At 42.2% G+C, this 26,915-nt stretch overlaps 1 protein-coding gene across 1 annotated transcript; it reads left to right on the top strand.

Moving 5' to 3' along the window:
- Positions 1–53: 53 nt before the first annotated feature.
- LOC118370833 (C1q-related factor-like) lies at positions 54–25,237 on the top strand. Its single transcript, XM_035756008.2, has 2 exons — positions 54–1,162; positions 22,830–25,237. The coding sequence occupies exons 1-2, from the start codon at positions 560–562 to the stop codon at positions 23,007–23,009; spliced, it is 783 nt and encodes a 260-aa protein (XP_035611901.1). The 5' UTR covers positions 54–559; the 3' UTR covers positions 23,010–25,237.
- The last annotated feature ends 1,678 nt before the right edge of the window (positions 25,238–26,915 follow it).

Below are 26,915 nucleotides of genomic sequence, written 5' to 3'. Positions count from 1 at the left end.
TCCACTGCTACTACCATATAAAAAGCCAAGTCTGAGAATCCGTCACCACAAACACACCACATGCACGCACACGGACTCTATGACTACTCTCTCCGTCTCTCTTTCTCACACTCACTCTCTCTGTTTCGTCCTCTTACCATTCCTCTTGTTTCTCTCTAACACTCCTCCTCCTGAGTGTTCCTTCCTTTGCATCCTCTTTCTTTCTCCTTTTTCATGCCGAGAGTTTGGAACTAAATTCTGTATGTCGGCTCGTGTACGTGTGTGCTCCCTATGTGCGTCAGTGTGCACGCTGGTGAGCGAGAGTGTACGGGAACTACCTCCGTGTGAGTGAAAGCAGTGAGGCGTATCAGTGAGTGTATGTGGGTCTCTCTCTTACAGTCACACACTCGCCGCTCCTCCTCCTACTCTTCTTGGGATCCCCGTGTCCCTTTCCTCGGTGGCAGGCTCCCCACACCCAGAAGTCACCATTTCCGCCCCAGGGAGAGCCACGCTGGCAGCACAGCCCCTTCCCCAACTCAGCATCGGGAGGAAGACCCTGGTGGCGGCTGCCGTCGGGGTCATGCTGGTCCTGGTGCTGGTGGTCCTCATCCCCGTCCTGGTCAGCTCCGTGGGCACCGACACCAGCCACTTTGAAATGCTGGGCACCTGCCGCATGGTGTGTGACCCCTACCTGAACAAGGGCACCACGGCCAGCAGCACCAGCTCCAGTGGCATCCAGGGAGAAGCCGAGGCCCTCAGCGACAACAGCAACATGCCCTCCACGCTGGTGCAGGGCCCCCAGGGCAAGCAAGGCAGGCCAGGTAAACCTGGACTCCCTGGACCGCCTGGAGAGCCAGGGCCACCGGGGCCAGTGGGACCCCCTGGAGACCGAGGGTCTGGAGGGAGGACTGGGATTTTGGGGTTGGGGGGGAATGGAGCTATCAGCACAGCCACCTACAGCACAGTGCCCCGGGTGGCCTTTTACGCAGGGCTTAAGAACCCCCATGAAGGCTATGAGATCCTTAAGTTTGACGACGTGGTCACCAACTTGGGAAACAACTACGACGGCATCTCGGGCAAGTTCATCTGCAGCATTCCTGGCACCTACTTCTTCATCTACCATGTGCTGATGAGAGGAGGGGATGGGACCAGTATGTGGGCAGACCTCTGCAAAAACGAACAGGTGAGTCAATTCGCTTCTCCAAGTTTATGTCTGTTTTATACTGCTCAGCCACTCTGCATAGAGGGATCTTATACGTTCTACCACTCATTGCTTACTGCTCTTTTTAATTAGCACTCCAATGGTTTCTCTGCTACAGACTCAGGTCCCTTCTAAATTACAGATATTTCACATTATCCCTTGATACTCTATTATGCTCTATCTCCCTCCCCCTCTCTCTTTCTATCGCTGTGTGTCACCTGATGTCACTGTGGTAACTTTGTTGGTGGAGATTTAATCGGCGCTTCACAATCAAATTGCCCTGAAACCGCGTTATAATACAGAGGCTCTATTTCCGAGGAAACGGAAGGCTGGTGGGTAGCGAAAGCATCTGTCGTGCGCTCCCAAAAAAGCCCTGAGCGAGCAGATGACGGTCACACAGCTGTGGCACCAAACGCGCCCAGAGAGAATGATGTGTAATCTGGCGCGTGTCCCCTCATTGCACAAATACACACTGACATTGCCCTCATCCCTCAAGTCAAAGGACAGACACTTACCCCCGAAGTCCATATCACTTTCCTACTTGTTTCAAATTTGAGAAGTTTGCCATATAATACTGGTGTAATTGTTTATTTAACTTGGAATGTAAAAGACGGCGAGAAAGGTGTACGTGCCTGATTTATGGAAGCATCTATTTGTCAGTTAGGACTAGCGCTATAGACTCAGATTTATACGCAGTTGTAACAAACCATTTATCTTTTCAGAAAGAAGATATTAACCTGTAATTTCGGATCGTCTTACTTTCGCATGTCTGCTTGTGAAGACTAAATTGATTAGACAGGGAAAATACATGAAATTAAGTGGAGTCACAGGAGTGCCCACTATAGCAGATGCAGCTTTTAGTCAGCCGAGAGATATTTTAAGAATTAAAAAAATTCCCAGACAGTTCCTATCATTATTATTATTGCGAAAAGTTTAATTGTGAACCAAGAACGGTCTGCTTCTCTGTGCTCGATACATCTGTGAACTGCAGCAAGTCAGCAAGTGATGCGTTCAGACACAAATTACATTGTGCTACATTTAACTGTCGAGTTCACTTATTTAATTACATGTAATCTAACGTTGTACTCCTGGAGAGACTCAACAAGACCGCAATTATCCAAACGTCTCGTGCGTAAAACAAGAGGATGACAGCAAGCCTACTTATCCGTAACAGTGTGAACAGACTGGAAAATGTAAGTGTTGCTTATTATGTCGGGTGTATATGGTTGATAAAACAAGGGAATATTTGCGTGACATTCGCTTGAAATAAATATCATTTGCATGATGTATTCTCAGTTTTTACGCATCACTTGACGGGTCTGGAAATGGATTTATTGCGCCCTGGGGGTGCTCTCAGGTACTGGAGTGTGTGAGACTCGAGACACTATCTCGTCCAGCAAAGGCGGAAACATCTAAAGCGCAGGAGAGTATAGGATAAATATATATTTTTACCATCAAGTCATTTGCAATATGCATCGAGGCAATCATAAATTATACAACAGCTTTAGCGCGCATCAAATATTTTGTGATTGAACATCCTCTTATTATCTGTTAATGACCACTTGCGTATAAGGTAAAGGTCCCATCACCCTTTTACATGAAATATTACAGCTCCATTAGCCTATAGTGTCTAATTAAAATACTCACAATTATATTTCATTAAGCCCCATGCAATGTTTTTCAATACCCTAACAGCGTGGTCTCCAACATATTGCTTTTTCAATTAGACTTACTTTGTTAGTTACTTTGTTGTTGTTTATTAGACTTACTTTGTTTAATGCTAATTAGGCTACGTTTATTTATTTTTTGTGGGTCTAAACTTTTTATCCCAGATATTACAGCACTTAAGTGGTTTACATTATATTTTATAACATAATAACATCTTAATATGTAGTTCACACAGGGCACTGTAAATGTATTTGTCATAATGACTGTATACAACTGTATACAACGGCCAGTGTCAACATTTTTAAGGTGGACTTCATCTGTAAGGTTACCTTATAGGCCTACTGCTAACGCAAAGGTTAGGGTTTGGGGGTTGAAGAGCCACACAACATCATGCCATTTTTGTTGAGCACATGCTTCCCTGCTATATTTTATGCTTTAACGGGTGTTTTGCCTAACACTTGTACACATAATATAATCGATTATTTCACAATTTACAGTCGGTTGCAATCTGCTTCATGAGCAGGCAACTCCCGCCTCCGACTCAAGACTAATGTGGACTTGATTGCAGCTATATTTTACATTTAGATGGGGATCTCCAAAGAGTCATCTGTTGTCAGTATAGGTCAGAGAGAGAACGCCCTTATTCTTTTAAAAAAAGAGCGAGGAACACTTTCTTTCATAAAGGCATATAGATTTCTAGCAACTATAAAACACAATTGAAATCTATGTAGGCCTATCGGTATGTCTGGCAGCATATCGTACAGCCTCCAGGTTATTCATCTAATGTAAAACGTGTTGTTGTCAAATATAGGATAGGAAACAGATATGTTAATAAAGTCTTTATTTTTTTTGTGCAATGTTCTTCATATGTTGCCATAGAGAAATATCCATCCCATGGTCACAGAAGGGTTGTTTTAATTGGTTAATTCTATTGTCAAACCACTTAAATGGGCCATTGCTTACTTTTACAATTAAAGAGAAAATATGACTGAAATGGAAGGATACAGGTACACTGAGTGTACAAATCATTAAGGACAACTGCTCTTTCCACAACAAAGACTGACCAGGTGAATCCAGATGAATAAGATATGGTCTCTTATTGATGTCACTTGTTAAAACCACTTCACAACCAGTGTCGATGAAGTGGAGGAGACGGGTTAAAGAAGGATTTTAAAGCCTTGAGACAATTGAGACATGGCTTGTGTGTGTGTGCCGCTCAGAGGGTGAATTGGCAAGGTAAAGTATTAAATCAAATCCAATTTTATTAGTCACATACACATGGTTAGCAGATGTTATTGCCAGCGCAGCGAAATGCTTGTGCTTCTAGTTCCGACAGCGCAGCAATATCTCAAATGTAATCTAACAACTACCTAATGCACACAAATACATATGAGATGAGTAATGCAAGATATGTAAACATGATTAAAGTGGCGTTAGTGAAGTGCCTTTGAACAGGGCATGGTAGTAGGTTCCAGTCGCACTGGTTTGTGTCAAGAACTGCAACACTGGTTTGTGTCTTCATCCAGAACTGCAACACTGTCAACATGGGCCAGGTTTCGACACCTTGTAGAGTCCATCAACAGTTTCCCATTATGTTTTGTATGAGTATGTAATTTAAAGAGTGCTGGTTCTGGTCTCTGTGACCAGTGAGGTCAGAGCTCTCCATCATCCACTAACATTGTGATATGAAGGCACTGTTACCAGAGCAACTGGCCCTTCTCGAGATGGGCAATTTTTCAGAAAGATAAATACCATTTCCGAGGCATATCTGTTGGCGGTTCAGTTTGATGTTTTTGATCTTGTGTCTGTTGGACAGATACTGAGAGTGTGTCCTCGTGGGGAAGGCCTATTGTCCACGGCAGCTTTTGACATATCACCCCTGAGGCACCTGGAGGCTTCAGCCATGCCATGGAATACTAATGTAACATTGTAGGAAGATAATGCATGTGAGGGGTTCAACATAAAGGTTGGGGTAAAATGTCAGTAACAATCTATCTGATGTACTGTACATTTTGTGTAATAGCTTTTATAGACTAGGCTGCTTTCTATTTTCATTCAAAAGTGTGTTTTGGTGTGCTGGTGATATATTCATTTGAATGAGAATGTGATAAGATCACTGGACTGGACTAAAAAGTGAGGAATTAAGTGAAATCTATTTCTGCCATGTTAGAGAGTGTCGACATGATAAGCATGGAGGGCAAGAAATCAAATAGACCAGAAAAAGTATCAGTTTGCTTGCTACTGACCCAGCTCTTTGCAGTCATTTTGCAAGTCTCACTATGGTTCCCTGAGTTCAACTCCTTTGACCGATCCAAGCTGACAAACTTCTCACCCAGCAAACCCAAGGAGAGGGGAGGTGGCGTCTCCATGAAGGGCCTCTCCTCTATATATACTGTCTCAGTCCACCATAATGTTTACGGGGGGGGTGTAAAAGTGTTGATACATAATAGGCGAAGGCGAACATATGTTCCTATAATGCACCTTCTGTTCCCGCTTCATTGTGTTCCTAAGAGTCGGGAGGGGAGGCACTTAAGTTAGACACATCTCCAGAGGCAGGCAACGCACATCTCCAGAGACTGGGGCAATGTTTATAAAGTGGTAACTGCCTGGCTAATGAAACATGTCTCTCTCTCTCTCTCTCTCTCTCTCTCTCTCTCTCTCTCTCTCTCTCTCTCTCTCTCTCTCTCTCTCTCTCTCTCTCTCTCTCTCTCTCTCTCTCTCTCTCTCTCTCTCTCTCTCTCTCTCTCTCTCTCTCTCTCTCCCTCTCTCTCTCTCTCTCCTCTCTCTCTCTCTCTCTCTCTCTCTCTCTCTCTCTCTCTCTCTCTCCCTCTCTCTCCCTCTCTCTCCCGCTCTCTCTACCCTCTCTCCCGCTCTCTCTCTCTCTCTGAGCATAGCTTAGAGGGGGATGTAGCTTACACTCACTATAACCATAACATCTTGCTACAAAGGTTTGTGTGAGTCTGTGGGTCTGGTGTGGAGGTGAGACCCCAGTGTGTCTGTCTGTGTAGACTACTGTGAATGGTTATAAATGTGGGGTAACTCGTGCTGTGTCATTGATGAAGTGGCAATAGGAAGGCTGATGGTCCTAGAGCAGGGCTGTCTGGGCCGGAGCAGTCATTTGCTCATTTAAGGCAGAGAGAAGCTGTGTAGGGACTAGGAGGCTGGGGAGGACTGGGAATAGCAGACAATGCCAGTATTTTATCATCCTTTGGCCTTGGTGCATCATGAAACTGCAGGTTCTCAGGCCCGAGCAGTTGTTCTGCACCCTGTATCATCTCCACCCCGGAGCCATGCTGTTTTTATCTCTCTCTCCTTCTTCCCTCTCCCTCTTTTGGTTCCGTCGTTTGCATTAGGAGAGTGTCAACATGGTCCCCAGCACCTTGACACATTTCAAGCAACACCAAAGAGTTAGCTCCTCTTGGTAAGCAGGCAAATATGATTCTATTTTCAGCCCGGTGCACTTCATCTGCTCTCCAAGTTCCCTCTCCACTCCTCTCCTCTCTCCTTGGCTTCTTTTTCCTGACGTTCTTTTACTCGCTTGACAACTACCTCCAACCAATCCCAATCTTCTCAGACGGATGTGTCAGAGTCTCGATTCCCTGAGTTGGAGACACCCTGGGAGACGAGGCAATGACAATAAAGACAAATCCATTGCCACGCTACTACAAATGGAGAAAAATATTTTTTTAAATAAGGAGGTGGAGAAAAGAGAGTTTAATCATGCCAAAGAGCCTTTTTAATCGCAGTTTAGAACCTTGAACCAGATCCAGGATGTGTTTGTGCTCCTCCTCGGTTCTCGTCTTAATATTGTTATTAATCCGCAGAACCGTTTCGGAGTTAATTAAAAGCAATGACGTGAGCGTCACTCTCTCAGGAGGGCCCTGTGTGAATAATCACTCTGTCTCCTTCTTTAATAAGCTCCAGCGTCCTCCGAGCAGCGCATATGGCTCTTCCCCAACAATTACTGCTCCCTGCTTCCCGCCACACGGGCGCACATGCAAAAACACACACCTGCCCTCCCTCACTGTGTACTGCCCTCTACAACTCCTGTGCTCTGTTTCGAGCCGTCCAAGGTGACCTCCAGAAGTACACCGCCCATCCCTTTATTGACAATTTAACATCAATATGTGTCTTGATTATTATTGGAGAGATACAGTTTTGCTCTTGGAGGTTAACATCAGGAATACTGTTTTGCTTAGAAAGCAAAAACACACTTGAAAGATTCTGGCCTGTAGTATAGAAACGAGGGGAAATCTTGGCACAGTCCGTCACTGGCTCCTTTGAATCGATGTATCCAAGTAGACACACGGTGCTGTGGAGTGAAGTACTGAGATCATCTGAACCAGGGACTAGGTTTATTTACTTGTTTATCTGCATCCCCATTTGATTTTGCAGAGACAACAGCTGTTCTTCTGGGGGATCCACAAAAAACACAGAACATGACAAATAACAAAACACTGATACACTGATAGAATAGGAGTTTGAGTAATTGGAGATGGAAGGGAATTCCATGTGATCATGGTGCTGTATAATACTGTGCGTTGCCATGAATTCATTTTGGACTTGGGGACTGTGAAGAGACCCCTGGTGTTATGTTTTGTGGGCTACATATGGGTGTCTGAGCTGAATGTTATTTGATTATGCAGACAATCAGGAATTTTCATCACAATAATATTTCCCATAAAAACTAGAAGAGAAGCAGTGAATCTCTCGTCAACCCTCAACCAGGAAAGACTGGCATGTTATTGATGTTAGTTCTGTATGTGTAATTAATGGAGAAGTTTTATTTTTTTACAACCAAATCTCTATTTTTGATGTAAAATGACATGTTATAGAGGGGAACAGATTATTTTTTATTTCACATGTTTTTTTTGTATAATGTTACAGATAAAGTATGGAATGACACAATCTCATGTGTACCACATCTAACAACCTGTATCACTATACGGAGTGTTGCCGTTTGTAAAAGGACATATTTGGGTGGTTTTGGAATGTATTTTCGGTGCCCCTATACTACACAACAAGGACGAGGAAGTGATTTAGTGTTTGGGGTAAGTTTCTCAAAAACATGTGAAATCACACGAAAGGTGTCTGGACCCTTCTATAACATGCCATTTACATCAACATTTTTGATTTGGTTGCAAAAAAATGAAACGTATCTTTTAATGGCGAGGCGCGCTGCTCTGTTTTGTGCCAGCTGCAGCTTTACTAGGTCTTCCTTTGCTGCACTTGACCATATTACCAGACAGTAATAAAGATAAGACAAGACCAGAGCCTGAACAACTAGTACAGTTGATTTTTGTTAAGAACAGACATACCCCTCCCAATCTTCACAATAACTTGTCAATATGACTTGACCATGATAATTGACCATCTAATGTTATATCTAGGAGTATAGCTTCCTCAACTTGCTCAACGGTCACTACCTTTACACACAACTCCAGTTGAGGTTTTAGAGAATGTTTTGAACCAAATACAATACTTTTAGTTTTAGATGTATTTAAGACCAGTTTGTTGCTAATCACCCATTCTGATATTGTTACTCCTTATTTAGAATTTCAGTGAGCTCACTGGCCTTGGGTGATGATATGTTTAGTGTGGAATGGTCCGCAGACAAAGTCATTCTAGCTTTGTGTTAGACCAGTGGCATATCATTTGAAAACATTGAGAAGAGTAACGGCCCAAGACAACTGTCCTGAAGGACACCACGCTGTATATACAGTTGAAGTCGAAAGTTTACATACACTTAGGTTGGAGTCATTAAAACTCATTTTTCAACTACTCCACAAATGTCTTGTTAACAAACTATAGTTTTGGCAAGTCGGTTAGGACATCTACTTTGTGCATTACACAAGTCATTTTTCCAGCAATTGTTTACAGACAGATTATTTCACTTATAATTCACTGTATCACAATTCCAGTGGGTCAGAAGTTTACATACACTAAGTTGACTGTGCCTTTAAACAGCTTGGAAAATTCCAGAAAATTATGTCATGGCTTTAGAAGAGTCTGATAGGCTAATTCACATCATTTGAGTCAATTGGAGGTGTACCTGTGGATGTATTTCAAGGCCTACCTTCAAACTCACTGCATCTTCACTTGACATCATGGGAAAATCAAAAGAACTCAGACCAAAAAATTGGAGACATCCACAAGTCTGGTTCATCCTTTTGGAGCAATTTCCAAACGCCTGAAGGTACCACGTTCATCTGTACAAACAATAGTACGCAAGTATAAACACCGTGGGACCACACAGCCGTCATACCGCTCAGGAAGGAGATGCGTTCTGTCTCCTGGAGATGAACGTACTTTGGTGCGAAAAGTGCAAATCAATCCCAGAACAACAGCAAAGGACCTTGTGAAGATGCTGGAGGAAACAAGTACAAAAGTATCTATATCCACAGTAAAACGAGTCCTATGTCGACATAACCTGAAAGGTCGCTCAGCAAGGAAGAAGCCACTGCTCCAAACCCACCATGAAAAAGCCAGACAATGGTTTGCAACTGCACAGTACAGATCGTACTTTTTGGAGAAATGTCCTCTGGTCTGATGAAACAAAAATAGAACTGTTTGGCCATAATGACCATCGTTATGTTTGGAGGAAAAAGGGGGAGGCTTGCAAGCTGAAGAACACCATCCCAACCGTGAAGCATCATGTTGTGGTGGTGCTTTGCTGCAGTAGGGACTGGTGCACTTCACAAAATAGATGGTATCATGAGGACAGAAAATGATGTGGATATATTGAAGCAACATCTTAAGACATCAGTCAGGAAGTTAAAGCTTGGTTGCAAATGGGTCTTCCAAATGGACAATGACCCCAAGCATACTTCCAAAGTTGTGACAAAATGGCTTAAGGACAACAAAGTCAAGGTATTGGAGTGGCCATCACAAAGCCCTGACCTCAATCCTACGGAAGATTTGTGGGCAAAACTGAAAAAGCGTGTGCGAGCAAGGAGGCCTACAAACCTGACTCAGTTACACCAGCTCTGCCAGGAGGAATGGCACAAAATTCACCCAACTTATTGTGTGAAGCTTGTGGAAGGCTACCCAAAACATTCGACCCAAGTTAAACAATTTAAAGGCAACGCTACCAAATATGCTTTAAGGTTGAACAAACTAACAAAACTGTCAAAACAGTCCTATCTCCAATCACCCACAAACACACAGTGAAACCCAGGCCACCCAACTCCACGCCTGAATTGGGTGTAGCCTGGGCCGGGCTGTGGGGGCACTGGATTGGGTGTATGTAAACTTGTGACCCACTGGGAATGTGATGATAGAAAAAAAGGCTGAAATAAATCATTCTCTCTATTATTATTCTGACATTTCACATTCTTACTATATAGTGGTGATCCTAACTGACCTCAGACAGGGAATTTTTACTGGGATTAAATGTCAGGAATTGTGAAAACTGAGTTGAAATGTATTTGGCTAAGGTGTATGTTAACCTCCGACTTCAACTGTATCTGATTTTAGAGAAGCTTCCATTGAAGAACACTCTCTGGGTTCAATTGGCTAAATAACTCTCCAACCATGTGATGGCAAGTGATATAAAGCCATAGCAAGTGAGTTTCTTCAATAACAATTTATGATTAATTACATGAGACTGCACTGAAATCTAACAATAAAGCTCCAACTATCATTTTATTATCAATTTATTTTAACCAATCATCTGTCATCTGAGTCAGTACAGTACTAGTTGAATTGCATTGCATTTGGTCAAACACAATATTCCCCATCAGTTTACTAAGAACAGGCAGCAAACTGCAAACTGGGTGTCTGTTAGAGCCAGCAAAGGGTGCTTTACTGTTTTTAGGCAGTGGAATTACTTTAGCTTCGTTCCACGCCTGTGGAGACACACTCCTTTAGGCTTTTGTTCAAGATAAAGCAAATGGGGGTGTCAATACATTCTGCTACCATTGTGTCCCATCAAGGTTGTCTATACCTGGTGGTTACTGATGGATAACAATAGTTCTTGCCCATGATATCATTTAAGGTACTCCAGAGTCTTTTTCCATTGTCTTTTATGTTATTTATCTTGGTTTGGTAATATAATTTCTTGTTCTTTTTGTTAAGTTTAGTCACCAAATGTCTCAATGTACAGTATGTCAACCAATCAGCTGAGCAGCCTGACTTGTTTGCCACCATTTATTTGAACCATACAGTTTTTAAATTCCTCGTTAAGCCAGAGGGCTCTAACAGTTATCACAGTTACTTTCTTAACAGGTGCTTATCAGCAATTGGCATGAATACTTTAACAAATACTTCCAGTGTTGCATCTGGTATAATTTCCTCATTACACATCTTCAACAAGGAGTCCTGAGAATTTTTTTTGTATGATCTCTTATAAATGACATGGATTCCAGTTCTTGTATTTATGTTCGGTAATACCAATTACCCCACTGAAGACATTCTGTAAAAAGTATACTTAATCATTATAGACTTTACATGGGGGAAGAAAAAAACTTAAAAAGGAAAGTTTTACATCTTAGTCTGAGGGGGGTTTAGCCTTCCAGATTGGCTCCATCTGAATTCACCTGCCGACAATCCTCTGCACTGCCACGTACAACTTTTTCCCAGCTGGCACAATTTGATTGGCTGTTGTCTGATTCAAACTGTAATTCGTTAATGAAGAGTTGATTCTTTTTTTAATAGCATCATTTTTAATATTGGGCTCAGGGAGGGTATCAAATCAGTTTGAGTAAAAAGGCTCAAGTCCAAGTTAAGTCATGAGTCATTGGTGTTAAAGTCAAAGTCGAGTTGCAAGTCATCATATTTGTGACTCGAGTCTGACTCGAGTCCAAGTCATGTGACTCGAGTCCGCATTGCTTATTTGAGTCAGAAAAGGATGTTCATATGATAGGTAAGATACAAAACCTTGCAGAGAGCATATCCAACTGACAATCTCTTAGAAGAAAATATAAACAGTTGGAACCAAGACTTAAAAAGAACTGATGTTGACACAAGATGGAGGGAATGTTGGAGCATAACTAAGTAAATTCCAGTTAACGAAAATGTATGTTTAATCCAGTATAAACTAATGTATAGAATAATGTATTATTTTTTTTTACAGCACAATGGCAGAGTCATGTCTTAAGTGTAAAACGAACAACGACTCAATAATTCATGCTCTCTGGGAATGCTATAAAGTCCTACAGTTATGGGCGAGATAAAACGTTGGCTGTCAGAAGTATTGAGATAACCAATGGGCTGGACGATTCTCTTCTCATCACACATCTTGAAAAAACAGATACAAAAAAACCTGGAGATCAATCTGTCCATTGACATAATGGAAACAATGTATTATTTATTATTGAAATATTGAAATAGAATGGGTGAGAGGTAGCCTAGTGGTTAGAGCATTGGACTAGTAACTGAAAGGTTGCAAGATTGAATCCCGAGCTGATAAGCTAAAAATCTGTCGTTCTGCCCCTGAACTGTTCCGAGGCTGTCATTGAAAATAAATATTTGTTCTTAACTGACATGCCTAGTTAAATAAAGGTTAAAAAAAACAAATGGGTACAATTTAAGGCAAACAATAATTCAGGCACTAGGAAAGGGGGTGTGAGCTCGTGGGTCTGGGCAGATGAGATGTAGGTGTTGTTTGTGTGTGTCTGTAAGTTGTTGTTTGTATATATACATGACTTTAGGCCCAACCTTTAGGCCCTTTGGCTTTCCTTGTTATTGCCACAATGTTATAGTCACTACAGCCAATGGGAACTGAGACAGTGTTGCATCAAAGCTCTGCAGCATTAGTGAAGATATAATCAGTACAAGTGGATGTCACAGATCCAACACTATTATGTGTGTAAAGTATTATCCAAAGCAACATTTAGAAAATGTCTTTGTATTTCCGCCTAGAGGGCTGTTGAAGATACAATACTGAGTGAATGATGCTGTTATCTGCGTGTCATTTCCCAACTTATCAACATGCATCTCAGTGGTTCCTTCTTCATGTCTCTGGGGGTTTCTTAAGCTCTGGTGCACATCAACACAAGACTGTTTAGCCTATTGCTGTGTATCCAGGTGTGACCCATGCAGTGTGTTTAGCATGGCAATCTATACACAGCAAATTGAACGAACATGAACCATCTGGATCCGAATCTGGCATGTTATATTAGTGTCTGTCTTGATTAATGAAACCTGTTTGAAAATTTGGAGGAGAAAAAAAAAGTGCTTTTTCCCGTAATTATCATATAATTCAATTCACACAAAAAGAGGGCGACTGGAAGAAAGTTCAGGCCATGTTGAGTGTTAAAATACACATATATGCATTGCATTCATTTACTTTGTAGCATCTACTTTTTCAGAATAGTCTAGACATTGAATCAATATATATCTGCGGTACTTTATTTTAAGGTACACATATTAGCCACTTATTTGTAGTTTATAAGTATATATATATATAATGATCTTATAAGGCCTTTATTTATGTCATATTAGCCATATATTGGACCTTAATTTTGCGATTTATTATTCAAAGTCATGTATTACTGGCCATTCCTTAATAACATCATTATTATCAATACTAAAGGCATATTCATATTTAATAAAGAACAAGTTACACAAGAAACAGACTCTTAATAAACGGTCTCAATGTGGGACTGATAATACCTCAGTATGTGTTCCCTATTATAAGTGTGACCATATATTTACTTGCAGAATTTGTTTCTCCATAAATTACCTCATTGGACTGAAAGGGGCACACCTCACCTCATCTATGCCATACAGCCAACATTCAAGTCATTTGATGTATAAAAAAAATATATGAGCAACTCATTTACAATATATACTTCCATATATGGATGTTGACTGTATGGCATGATATAATGTGAATCGCAAAAGGTGGGCGCACCTCCCCACACCCATGAGCAAAATCATAATCATGTTCGCCTGAAACTAATTGTTTACATCAATTGTTAAAATCAGACTTGAATGTTGGTTATAGGACATATATCAATCAATGTATTATGTCATCAAACTACACAAATCCTCAGTTTCAGGCAAACATTATATGTTTTTGCTCAAGGGTGTGGGGAGGTGTGACCCTTTGTAATTCATAATATATCCTTATCCAGCTGAAATTCATATATATATATTTATGGATATACTGTATATACTGTATAGAAATGTAGTTGTTTACATTATTTTGACTAGAATGTTGGCTCTATGGCATATATGAACAGAGTTGTGCCCCTTTCTGTCCAATGAGGTCATTTATAGACAGATAAAATAGGGAACACATACTGAGGTACCAGTCCCACATTGAGACGTTTATTAAGAGTCTGTTTCTTGTGTTACTTGCTCTTTATTAAATGTTAATATGCCTTTATTATTGCTAATAATCATGCTATTAAGGATTGTCCAGTAATACATGACTTATAATGTTTGAAAAAGAAAATACTTAGTTACGGCCTAAGATATGGCTAATAAGACCTGATTACGGCCTTATAATGGCCACTTATATACACACTTATACACTACAAATGATTGGCTAATATGTGTACCTTAAAATAAAGTGTTACCATATCTCATCAGCTAAACAGTCTACTTAACATTCTGATGCTAAAATAAAGGCAGAGAATATCTTTGGGCTAGGTTGAGGTTTTATAGCACTGAGACTGAGGGGCCGCTGTTCATCTCTGTATGTCTTCAGGAACAGAGAGCCTCTGTCTAGAGTAGACGGAGGTGTCTGGGGTAGGGAAAGGCGAGCTGCCCTCAGCCCTTGGTATTGATCCCACCATGTGCGTGTGTGTGTCTCTGTCTGTGTGCGTGCATTCATGAATTTGGCTGCATGTGTGTCACCCGTACCCAGTCTGACAGACCCAGGATGTAGTCTATGACCCTCACTCTATAATCAGCTGGAGAGGTAGCAGAGGCCTTGATTTGCAGTGTAATTGGACATCGGAGTTGACACTCTGCCGAGTGGAACATTAGAAGCAGCCTAATTAGGTGCGGTAGGACTATTAAATGAAGATTTGCCCATGTTGTTAAGAAATACCACACACATTGGAAATGTCAAGATGACACCCGGCTGTCATCGCCAACCAACGGAAGAAAATCTATCACTTATCGAAAAAGTTTCCCAAAGGAAAGCAAACACAATCCCCATACTACTACTTCTCTCCAACGCCGTCTCTTCTTCAGCCTCTCTGCGGTCTTGTCCCTCTAAATAGCAGAGCAGCGGCCAGACCTCGCTAGGACGTCATCTCCACTGTCATCTCCGATTGAATAGTTTATGAATGCTGTAACATCCCCATACATTGAAACACAGGAGCGTATGGTCTAAAATAGCCTCTGGGTTTCCGTCTGGAGATGACTGACTCCTGCATGACATTTGGTGTTGACTCACAAGGCTCCTTCATTATAATGAGAGCACATACGGGGGACGGGAAAGTGCCCATGGGCCTGTTCTTATGTAAACATCTCTCTCTCTCTATGCCCTGACATCTCGCCATCACCCAATTCAAACCATTCTGATAACCCCCAACCACCTCCCTCACAGTACAGGGAAACCTCATGTCAATGGCTCCAAAGTGACTCACACTAAGTTACTGTATGTGCTTAACAAGGTGGCTCTCCCCTCTAAACATGAATATGGGAGATATCAACGATCCATCCAGCCAGAAATGATGAATAGGGCACTTCATGAAAAATGCATTCGGCAGCAAAACGTCTGAACCTGCCTCTCCTTCAAGACTATTAGCACTTTCTGCCTAAGCTTTGCCTCGTTAGGGAGGTTTCTCACACTGCAAAATGCTCCTCTCAATACCCCATAATACTTTGTGTTGCATTTCAAACAATAACGGTTTCTTAAAATTCATAGCGACTAAAATAACTTGCCTTATGTTGTGCAAGGGTTCAACGTGTCACCAGATTCTACCCTAAAAACACTGTGTTACCAAGATGCAGGGAGTGAGTGGGGATTGAGACTGAGCAGTGCTGAAAGTTGAGCATTTCTCACAGCATCTGACTGACACGAGTGAGTCACAAACAGGCAAGAGTGGCTGGGCCACACGCAGGTCAGAGTTGACCCTTCCCCCTCTACCTCTCTCTGTTTCTCCTCTCCTCCTCCTCCCCTTTCCCAGTGATAAGTCTGTGCCAATACATCAGCATCACAACAAGCCAGAGGATTTTACAGCCCCATTGTTATCACTGTTGCCCCCATCCGTCGCCTCTGTGTTTTGTCGTGTCATTATCCTCCCGAGTGGTTGTTGTAATACATAATGCATTTCCGTGATGACAGGCTTTGATTTTCCTTGACACCCAGTGGGAGGGACACTTTGGCATTACATAAACAATTGTGTAAACTGTGGAGAGGTTCATGCAATGAAAGGCATTCACGTTACCAGGAAAAAAAAGCCCTGAAGGTACAAACAGTATAGATGCAGGGATTAATGCACACAGTCTTTCTCTCAACAACGTATCATGTAGTTAATCATGTTTCTTTTGACACCATGACAACCTTCCTCAGAACAACAGCTGACACCAAAAATCTATGGGGCAGTGGTCTTTTGACTAGGTTTGTGTATGTGTGTGTGTGTCTTTGAGCACGTGCAAATGTGTGTGTGTGTGCGCGCATGTGTACCTCTGCATGTGTGAGTGTGCATTGGTGGTGTGGGTTAGGAGATGTGACAGGGTTGTGACAAGGTGGCTAAGCTGCCATCAGGCATGCGGCTCACGGTTGGGTGTTCAAACCCAATTAGGTGGCGGTACACTTGAATTTAGAAAGAGGCGAGCGAAGTTTAAAGAATGGAAGCTTAATGGTGAGTCAACAAGTCCCTGCCAGAGAAACGTCAGAAGCTGTCCTCCATCCAGACATGTCCTTGTCACTACTACTGGAGAGAACAGATCAGTGTCCAAGAGGGTCTGTTACTGACACCAGCAAACAGCTGGGCCAACGAGGCCCTATTCCAGTACAATATTTCAATGGGTTGTGTGGATCTTTTGTATTGGCAGTCAATACAACAACACAACACCAGGCGTTTCAGCTGTTAGCTATAGGATAATGCAAAATGCCATCGCAACTCAACATGATTCCCAACTCCGTAGAACTGATCAGCTTTAGCAGAGAACAGTGAATATGCAAAAAGCTGTCATCCCTTCATCTCAGAGGCCTATTACAGGTACAAGTGCTGGCATTATTGATAAACTCCACATTCATATTCAAATGCATTCAGAATGCGAGCGGAGTCGAATGGAGTGGTATTCACTGTGGAGTCTGGGGCGGGGGGGGCATTATCTATTAAGCTGAAGCAGCCCAGCCTCAGCCCTCAGCTCCCATCTCTCTATAGTGTTCCAGTACCACGCAGAGCATTATTCAATCAGAGGCATCACAGCGACAATGTGACGGATGCTAACATGCTTCAGCGGCCACGGCTGGGGGAGACGAGACAACGTCAGACGACTCTGGGGCCATTTGCATTCGCTGGAGTAGGCTAGGCTGGCCTGGGCGCTCACACTTTGTTTGTTGTGTCAAGTGTTCCACGTCGTGTTCTATTTTGAGGCCATGCTCTGCCAGTTGCCGTTTTGTTCTCTCTTTCCATCTCGCTGCTTCTTTTGCTCACTCCCCCCTTCTCTCTCTTTCTCTCTCACTTTCTAAAGTCTAACCTATGGCTTGCGCTTCCAGCTTGTGAGTTGTTCCGAGTACAGTGTGAGGGTGAATGATGTGGCTTCTCTGTCGTTGTGTACGAAAGTGACTTAGTGAAAGACATAGAGAATGAACAATGAATTGAGCCATGAATGACCGTTCCAATCTCAATGATTTAATATGACTACAGCGTGGGTCAGATTCTTTGCGATCAATAGTTGCTGAGAACAAATGCATTGGATTTCTACTAGCTGAAGGATAGTCCTTTGGCATGTTGACTTCCTTAACTTTCTGAGACAAGGAGTTGAAGCGAGTCATATCGCACACCTCTGACAACAGAGGTCCCAGAGTTCAATGTGAAGGCAATAAGAGAAATATTTGAAGAAGCTTCATCAAAATCCCCATAGACAGATCCAACCAAGCCCCTATCCGCCGCCCACATCCGGCACCAAGCAGCAACCTTCTAATAAGAGCGTGTTGACTTTGTGTGCTCAGGGCGAATCATCTCATATTAATATGCAGTGGACGACTGCTGCTACGGATCAGGAGAGAGAGCTTTGTTTGCACATCGATATGAGCCTTAAGATTTAATCAGGAAGGTAAACAATGAAAAAAGACTCATAGATGCCTGTAGTACATTGTGCTATATATAAAACCTACACCTTTAAGGCTGGCTTCAGCATAACTGTTTGGCACAGACCTTCATAGCAGTACTTCACCTTGAAAGTGGAAAAAGACATGGCAAAGATCTCCATGCAAGCTGGGATGTCTTAGCTACAGACAACTGTTACTGAACATTCTTCTTATTCTGGTTGAGAATAATCTAAGGTGTCTGGCATGATTGTGTCTCAACAGCCACAATGACTTTCGTCCTCTGTTGTGAGAAGAGTGGAACAGACAAGAGGGAGATACACTAAGGAGAAGGCTTCATGAAATCACTTGAGATTTCACAGATTCTCATTATCGTGACTGTCTGATGGTCAGCAGGGTGCTTCGTACCCAGCTGTCAAAGAAGTAGGCCGATTCCAAAGGACTGGCAAGGCTTCCAAGATGCCTGAATGTGATGAAAGCGATGAGGCACTGATGTCAGTAGATAAAATGCTGCTCCACGTGAAATAGTGTACCATCGTATTGTCTCCATGGTGAAAAAGTTCCGCTTTTCCATCTGTCACAAGACCCGCTAAAGAGAGGGGATGACAGGCACATGATGTGTTAGCAGTGGATGTGTGCCCTATCAATGTTGAAAATGATCTTGCAGTGCACCAAATATAACAGGTGTATACTTTACCATGGAATGCTTACTTACAAGCCCATTCAAAGTTATGTAGAGTTAAAAAGACAAATATTTTCCAAATTAAAGGGAAATAGTAACACAATAAAATAGTAATAACAAGCTGTATACACGGAGTACCAGTACCGAGTCAATGTGCAGTGGAACGAGGGAGTTGAGGTAATTGCGGGAGTTGAGGTATTCTCAACTCTTCTTCACATGCACTTTGAGTAGCTTTCCGTTTCTCTCTCACTCAGTTCTAGTCTTTCATAGTTTCTAAAGACTTTCATATAGACCGCCTTTGGAAGACTGGACAAAAGTTTTCCCAGCTTTAAAGGAGAACAAATATGACCATGTTTTTTCATATTGGTTGATTTCTTAAAGCCTTTAGAGGACGAAATATCCTTCCTCTGACAGTTGCCTGCGATGATGGGACGTTTTCAGTCAATTTCGTCATGTATTGATCATGCATTGTCACTCACATCATAGCTTAGCTTAGACTGGTTTTTAAACACAATGTGTCAAATCAATACATGTATCTCTCAAAACACTTTGTTCATCACTGACTAGGGACTGACTCAAACGCTGTTATTTGATGAAATTGAATAGACAGCTTCAATGTCCCTGCCTGTTGCTTGTAGTGACTCACAACCCATCATAGCTATTGGGCATTAGTTCACTTTGCTTTCATTGAATTAGCTTTCATTGAATTAGCTTTCATTGAATTAGCTTTTATTGAATTAGCTTTCACTGCATTTTCACAATGTGCATATTATGTTTCTCCAATTAAAATGTCAGTCAAATTGTCAGATAATTTAAGTTGTGATGACTTTATTTTTATATAGACTGCCTTCTAGTAAAACATTTAAAGATTGACATTACATGACACAATGAATATGGTTAACTATCTGCTCTCATGACTTAGAAAAGATAAAAACAAAGACATTTTAAAACTTCTTATGGCTGCAGGGGCAGTATTGAGTAGCTTGGATGAAAGGTGCCCAGAGGTGCCCAGAGTAAACGGCCTGCTCCTCAGTCCCAGTTGCTAATATATGCATATTATTATGAGTATTGGATAGAATACACTCTGAAGTTTCGAAAACTGTTTGAATGATGTCTGTGAGTATAACAGAACTCATATGGCAGGCAAAAACCTGAGAAGAAATCCAAACAGGAAGTGGGAAATCTGCGGTTGGTCGATTTTCAACCCAGCCCCTATTGAAAACACAGTGTAATATTGGTTATGTTGCACTTCTTAAGGCTTCCACTAGATGTCAACCGTCTTTAGAAACTTGAATGAGGCTTCTACTGGGATGTGGGGCCGGATGAGAGTTCTTTCAGTCAGTGGTCTGGCAGAGAGCCAGGTCCTGGTCACACGCATTTCACATGATAGCGACCTGCGTTCCATGGCTTTTCTACAGGCAACGGAATTCTCCGGTTGGAACGTTATTGAAGAGTTATGATAAAAACATCCTAAAGATTGATTCTATACTTAGTTTGAAATGTTTCTACGATCTGTAATATAACTTTTTGAAGTTTTCGTCCGAAGTTCGGCTGGACCTGCACGAGTGTTTGGATTTGTGTACTAAACGCCCTAACAAAAGTAGCTACTTGGACATAAACAATGGACATTATCGAACAAAACAAACATTTATTGTGGAACTAGGATTCCTGGGAGTGCATTCTGATGAAGATCATCAAAGGTAATGGAATATTTATAATGTTAATTCTGATTTCTGTTGACTCCAACATGGCGGATAATTTTTGTCTTTTCCTGAGCGCCATCTCAGATTATTGCAGGGTTTGCTTTTTCCGTAAAGTTTTTTTGAAATCTGACACAGCGGTTGCATTAAGGAGAGGTATATCTATATTTCCATGTCTATCAATTGTATTTTCATCAACATTTATAATGAGTATTTCTGTAAAATGATGTGGCTCTCTGAAATATCACCGGATGTTTTTGGAACTAGTGAACTAGTGAACTAGCGCCAATGTATACTGAGATTTTTTAAATATAAATATGAACTTTATCAAACAAAACATACATGTATTGTGTACCATGAAGTCCTATGAGTGTCATCCGATGAAGATCATCAAAGGTTAGTGATTCATTTGATCTCTATTTGTGCTTTCTGTCACTCCTCTCTTTGGCTGGAAAAATGGCTGTGTTTTCTGTGAGTTGGTGGTGACCTAACATAATCGTTTGTGGTGCTTTCGCTGTAAAGCCTATTTGAAATCGGACACTGTGGTGGGATTAACAACAAGATTACCTTTAAAACAGTATAAAATACATGTATGTTTGAGGAATTTTAATTATGAGATTTCTGTTGATTTGAATTTGGCGTCCTGCACTTTCACTGAGTGTTGTCATATCAATCCCGTTAACAGGATTACAGCCCTAAGAAGTTTTTAACTGACACTTTTATCCAGAACAACATTCAGTAGATACATGCTAGTAGTTTTTCCCCATACTGGTCCCCTGTGTGAATCAAACCCACAACCCTGGCATTGCAAGCACCACACTCTACCATCTGAGCCACACGGGACCCTCATAATTACAGCAGTAGTAGAGGGAGGGAAGTGAAATACATAGATTCATTAGACAGCAAGTCTCCCTCCCTGTCTCTCTCTACTCCTCCACCCATCCCTCTGTTCTCCCGCTCTCCCCTAACTCGGGCACACAGACAATCACTGACAGGTCTACAGGGTTAAACCCCATCAGTGCGTTGTTGCAGGAGGCCTGTGCCAGCCCCCTGGCCCTCAGATGTGTCAATAAATCCATTGTGTGTGGCCACTGGTTAAACGGGCCAATTAATTGTCCCATCTTATCCCTGCCACCTGCTCAGCCAGGCTGCCGGGCGGCACACCAGATCTGGGACCCTGCCCATACTTTAGATTCAGATCCAGAAGCTTTTTAGAGAAGAAATGCATGGGAAAAAGAGTAGTTTGATTGAGTTTATGACAGCTGTGTTTTACATTGGACAGATTATAAAAGATTCTTAGCTTCAGACAATATCAGGGTTTATGGCAACTAAATGTATATCTCAGATGCTTTGGTCTTCCAAAATGTATGGTGCTGATGCTATTTATTTAGGCCCTTATCTTTCTGTGCTTGTGTACTGGTGATGTTTTTATTTTATTTCACCTTTATTTAACCAGGTAGGCAAGTTGAGAAAAAGTTCTCATCTACAATTGCGACCTGGCCAATGTGATGTCCAATGTGATGTCTCAGTACAGTACAATCTGCCGCACTTCAATTTATTTCTACATGAATGGTCAATGGTTAGCTTTAAAAAGTATTTATTTCTGTCGCATACACACACACACACACACACACACACACACACACACACACACACACACACACACACACACACACACACACACACACACACACACACACACACACACAGTTATTACTGTCAGGGCACCCGTTTCTCACTACAGCCCACACCGTTCTCCCAGGATAGAAGAGAACGTTTCAGATGGAGCTTAATTAGCCAAGACCAGAGGTCAGGGAGATCCAGCTCCAAACGCTCAGACTGCCAAGCAGTCTGGCAATACCATACTCACCACATAGGCTACGGCCAACATAAATGCAATTTCTATGGTAGATTTACAGTAATTTATTAATTCAATCACACTTACTTTCACAGTATTTTCTCATTCACTAAAGAATAGGGATTTATTTTTCACTTTTTATAAGTTGATGTGAGGTGGGTGTCCTTGGTGTATTTCACTCCGTGTGACCCTGATTTCGCCCACTGCAGTAAAAGCTTTTAAGGTTCTAGATGGTACTTTTTTATTTTATTTCTAAGTGTATAATAGAACCAATGTCTACTCAGGTGGAGAACACTGAGCAGCGCTTTGATCAGAGACAACAACCATCTGACCCGACTCCCCAGCCCACCGCCTTCAATTCACGGTGGAACATTCAATGACAAACCAATGACAGCCTTTGTGTGTGATGCGCCAGAAGGCTCCTGACCCGTCACTTGTTGTTTTTGTGAACAAGGCTAAATCAAAGCATGACAACAGAAATGACTTCCATTTCAGATCAAACGAGTGCAGAATGTTTCTCTAACCTACACATCTTCTCTTTCCTCTCCTCTCTGTTCCAGGTGCGAGCCAGTGCCATCGCCCAGGACGCTGACCAGAACTATGACTACGCCTCCAATAGCGTCATCCTCCACCTAGACGCAGGCGACGAGGTCTATATCAAGCTGGACGGGGGCAAGGCTCACGGCGGCAACAACAACAAATACAGCACCTTCTCTGGGTTCATCCTCTACGCCGACTGAACCCACCCAGGTGCTACGTCCAGAGAGAGAAAGACAAAGTAAGAGATTGAGAGAAAGAGTTGTAAATGAGGGAAGAAAGGGGTTAAAAGCCAGAATGCTTTCTAGTTTCCTGGTTCTCTCCATCGTCACACCAACCTCTGCTTATAAAACACATCAGCCCCAAATCAAGGTTCTCCAGCTCAGCTCGGCCTGCCTGTCTGCCGTGCTGTGAGGGAGGGGGGGAGAACATGATGATAGGGGAGGGAGTAGTGGGGGGTGAAGCTTTGTAGAGAGAGGTGCCCTCCTCATCAGAATTCTATCCTGTCAGTTGCTCCTCGCTTTCCTCTTCCTCAAACTGGAAAAATAAACCAACTAACTCCAAGTGGATCCGGCATCATAATCTTCTCTCCATAACAGTTGGCTATATGGACTCTGTTGACTGAAATTGCCCTATCTTGTCGTTGTGTGCTTTTCCTTAGAATGTCAGTATTTTACTTTTGTAAAAAATACTACTACATTGTATATTTACACAAAAGAGGATATAAAAAATATGTTTGTCCCTTGTGAGATAAAAAACTTGATTTTGAGAGAATGGTTTTGTGAGATGTTGATTGTGATTCAGAAGCCTTTAGCTGAGAAATGGAAATGAAAGGTGTCATTATGGTTTCTAACGATATATGATTTCTTGCATTTGACAGCCTGCTATCACATGGTGTTTGTTTATGGGTGATGTCAGCTGTGGGAACACAGACCTGGTTTGTGGCTGAATGTTATTCATGCAAGGCATGTTATACAGATACAACATGACATTTTCCCTCGTCCCATCCAACGTATCTAGAGTCTCTATCCTTGCCCCTTGTCCCGTCTCTATACCCCGATCCTATTTGTCTATACAGGGCCAAAGTGGGTTGAAAATAAACTCAAATGTATATTAGATGTTCTAGTTACGTAAATATCCTCCACCATCAATGAAGCCACATATTCCGTTTCTGAGGTAAACTATAAGCAGAGCAAGGAGAGAGAGAGAGGGAGAGAGATGGGAGGAGAGTGATGGAGGGAGAGAGATGGAGGGAGAGAGAGATGGAGAGAGAGAGATGGAAAGAGAGAGATGGAAAGAGAGGGAGGGAGAGAGATGGAGAGAGGGAGAGAGATGGAAAGAGAAGGAGAGAGAGAGAGGTGGAGTTAGAGAGAGGGATGGAAAGAGGAGAGAGATGGAGAGAGGGAGATGGATAGAGAGAGAGGGAAAGAGAGGGAGAGAGAGATGGAAAGAGAGGGAGAGAGAGAGATGGGGGAGAGAGAGAGAGAGAGAGAGAGAGAGAGAGAGAGAGAGAGAGAGAGAGAGAGAGAGAGAGAGAGAGAGAGAGAGAGAGAGAGAGAGAGAGAGAGAGAGAGAGAGAGAGAGAGAGATGGAAAGAGAGGGAGAGAGAGATGGAAAGAGAGGGAGAGAGAGAGAGGGAAAGAGAGGGAGAGAGTGATGGAAAGAGAGGGAGAGAGAGAGATGGAGAGAGAGAGAGGGAGAGAGAGATGGAAAGAGAAGGAGAGAGAGAGATGGAGAGAGAGAGAGAGAGAGAGAGAGAGAGAGAGAGAGAGAGAGAGAGAGAGAGAGAGAGGGAGATGGATGGAGAGAGAGAGAGAGAGAGAGAGAGAGAGAGAGAGAGAGAGAGAGAGAGAGAGAGAGAGAGAGAGAGAGAGAGAGAGAGAGAGATGGATAGAGAGAGGGGTGGGTGGGGGGGGGGTTTATGGCAAGGCAGATTTTCTGTCTCAGTGTCTGAGGCTTCACTGGATGTCATTAGCTGCATATTCACTGATACATACAAGCATTATGGTAATATTTACTCAACATGGCGGGCTGACAGCTTGCTTTAGAATTAAATTGATTGGGTGAGTGAGTGACTTGGCTTCTTAGCATTGTGTGTATGTGTATGTTAGGGTGTGTGTGCGTGCATGTGTGTGTGTGTGTGTGTGTGCGCGTGTGTGTGTGAATGTGTGTGTTGGTGTATTTGAGTGTTTGCATCAGAGCATGCGCCGTGCCATTGCTACATTGTTGTTTTTCTGTTAATCTGTGCTACAGCCAATGACAGATATTTTACTCAGCAGACAATGAGATTGCATTACGTAGGGAGGGGAGCCTCTGTAGAGATGATGATAAGAACAAACAGCTTGTAAATTAAATCTATGCTATGTTTGTCTATCTAATTTTATCTTTTTGAATTGTTGAATACATTTAAATAATAAATGGAATTTTCGGAGTCACTTGTCTCAAGATAATTATTTTACCCCAAATACTCTTATTGTGTTGAACTATTTAGAGTGCAGACAGCATGGTTGTGATGCCGGTTGGATGTAGTGCCAAATTCTTTAAAAAAACGTTGGAGGCGGCTTATGGTAGAGAAATTAACATTAAATGATCTGGCAACAGCTCTGGTGGACATTCCTGCAGTCAGCATTCCAATTGCACGCACCCTCAAAACTTGAGACATCTGTAGCATTATGTTCTGTGACAAAACTGCACAGTTTTATTGTCACCTGCACAATGTGCACCTGTGTAATGATCATTCTGTATAATCAGCTTCTTGATATGCCACACTTGTCAGATGAATGGATTATCTTGGCAAATGTGAAATGCTCACTAACAGGGATGTAAACAAATTTGTGCATTTGAGAGAAATAAGCTTTTTGTGTGAACGGAACATTTCTGGGATCTTTTATTTCAGCTCATGAAACATGGGACCAACACTTTACATGTTGCGTTCATATTTTTGTTCAGTGTTGTTTAAACTTTCACCAAAAATGACATAATAATCCATGCATACATTTTACATGTAGGTGGACCTGGGAATCGAACCCACAATCTTGGCATTGCAAGCGCCATGCTCTACCAACCGGGCACCAGATAACCAATTGTCTGTTTAAGCAAACATGAAACAGATCCTGTTATAAATGCCTTCTACTCTCTCTCTCTCCTTCATATCAGTCTAACCAGAGATTATTTGGAATGATAGGTATCAGGGAGGCAAGGAGGGGGGTAGGAAGGGTGCACCCCTCCCAATATCCTCCACTCCTCTCCTCTCCTGTGGAGATGCAATGGATCTGAAAAGGTGGGCTGCAAGATAAAGTCCATCTGACTCCAGCAAAGTCCGCCAGCACAGCAGTGGATTAAATCTACTTAATATAATGCTCATTTTAGAAGCGAATGACTCCTGAAGGAACACACAGTCTGAGATCTCAGCCTATACTCACAGATACTCATCAGCAGTGGAACCATTTATCTACCGAAAAAGGAGAGAGAGAGAGAGAGAGAGAGAGAGAGAGAGAGAGAGAGAGAGAGAGAGAGAGAGAGAGAGAGACTTGACTTTTGGTCTTGCTTTATTGAAACATTCTTAATTCATTTAAAACTCACCCCCCACTCCTAAAATAAATAAAAAATAAAAAATAAATAAAAATACACAAAAACCATCTCCTACAACCGTATATCCAAAACATCTTCCCCAGCAATACAGACAGCCCCCCAACACACCATATCTCCTCAAACATCTCCACGCATTTGATCATTTTATAGAACTCAAACTCAACCCTAAGGCGCGCAGAGACCATCCCATGAAACAGTAGTAAAGGGTCTGTTATCCCCCACCTTGACCCTGTTCCTCCTTGTTAGCCAAATAGCTAACTTTGCCTGAGCAAACAGAAAATTCAACAAAACACATTTTTCTTTCTCCTTACTCGAATACCTGTATCCCATTATAAACATCCCAACAGCAAAAACCACCCCCAACCTGTCACACAGACATTCCAACAGAGACATTAATGGCATTAACCTGGTGCACACAGAAAACACATGAATTACAGTTTCTTTCATTTGACAGAAAGGACACCCCTGCCCAATTCCCGGATCAACCCGTGCCAACCAGCTGTTAGTGGCCAGGGCTC

The sequence above is a fragment of the Oncorhynchus keta genome, chromosome 5 (genome assembly GCF_023373465.1).
Source record: "Oncorhynchus keta strain PuntledgeMale-10-30-2019 chromosome 5, Oket_V2, whole genome shotgun sequence".
NCBI classification, from domain to species: domain Eukaryota; kingdom Metazoa; phylum Chordata; class Actinopteri; order Salmoniformes; family Salmonidae; genus Oncorhynchus; species Oncorhynchus keta.
This window is presented reverse-complemented; position numbering and strand designations above follow the sequence as displayed.

What these genes read in the sequence shown, in the direction of transcription:
- LOC118370833 (XM_035756008.2), top strand. Translation starts at nt 560, where the DNA reads ATGCTGGTCCTGGTGCTGGTGGTCCTCATCCCCGTCCTGGTCAGCTCC. An exon ending in ACCTCTGCAAAAACGAACAG is followed by an intron (nt 1,163 to 22,829) that starts GTGAGTCAATTC and finishes TCTCTGTTCCAG; the next exon opens with GTGCGAGCCAGTGCCATCGC.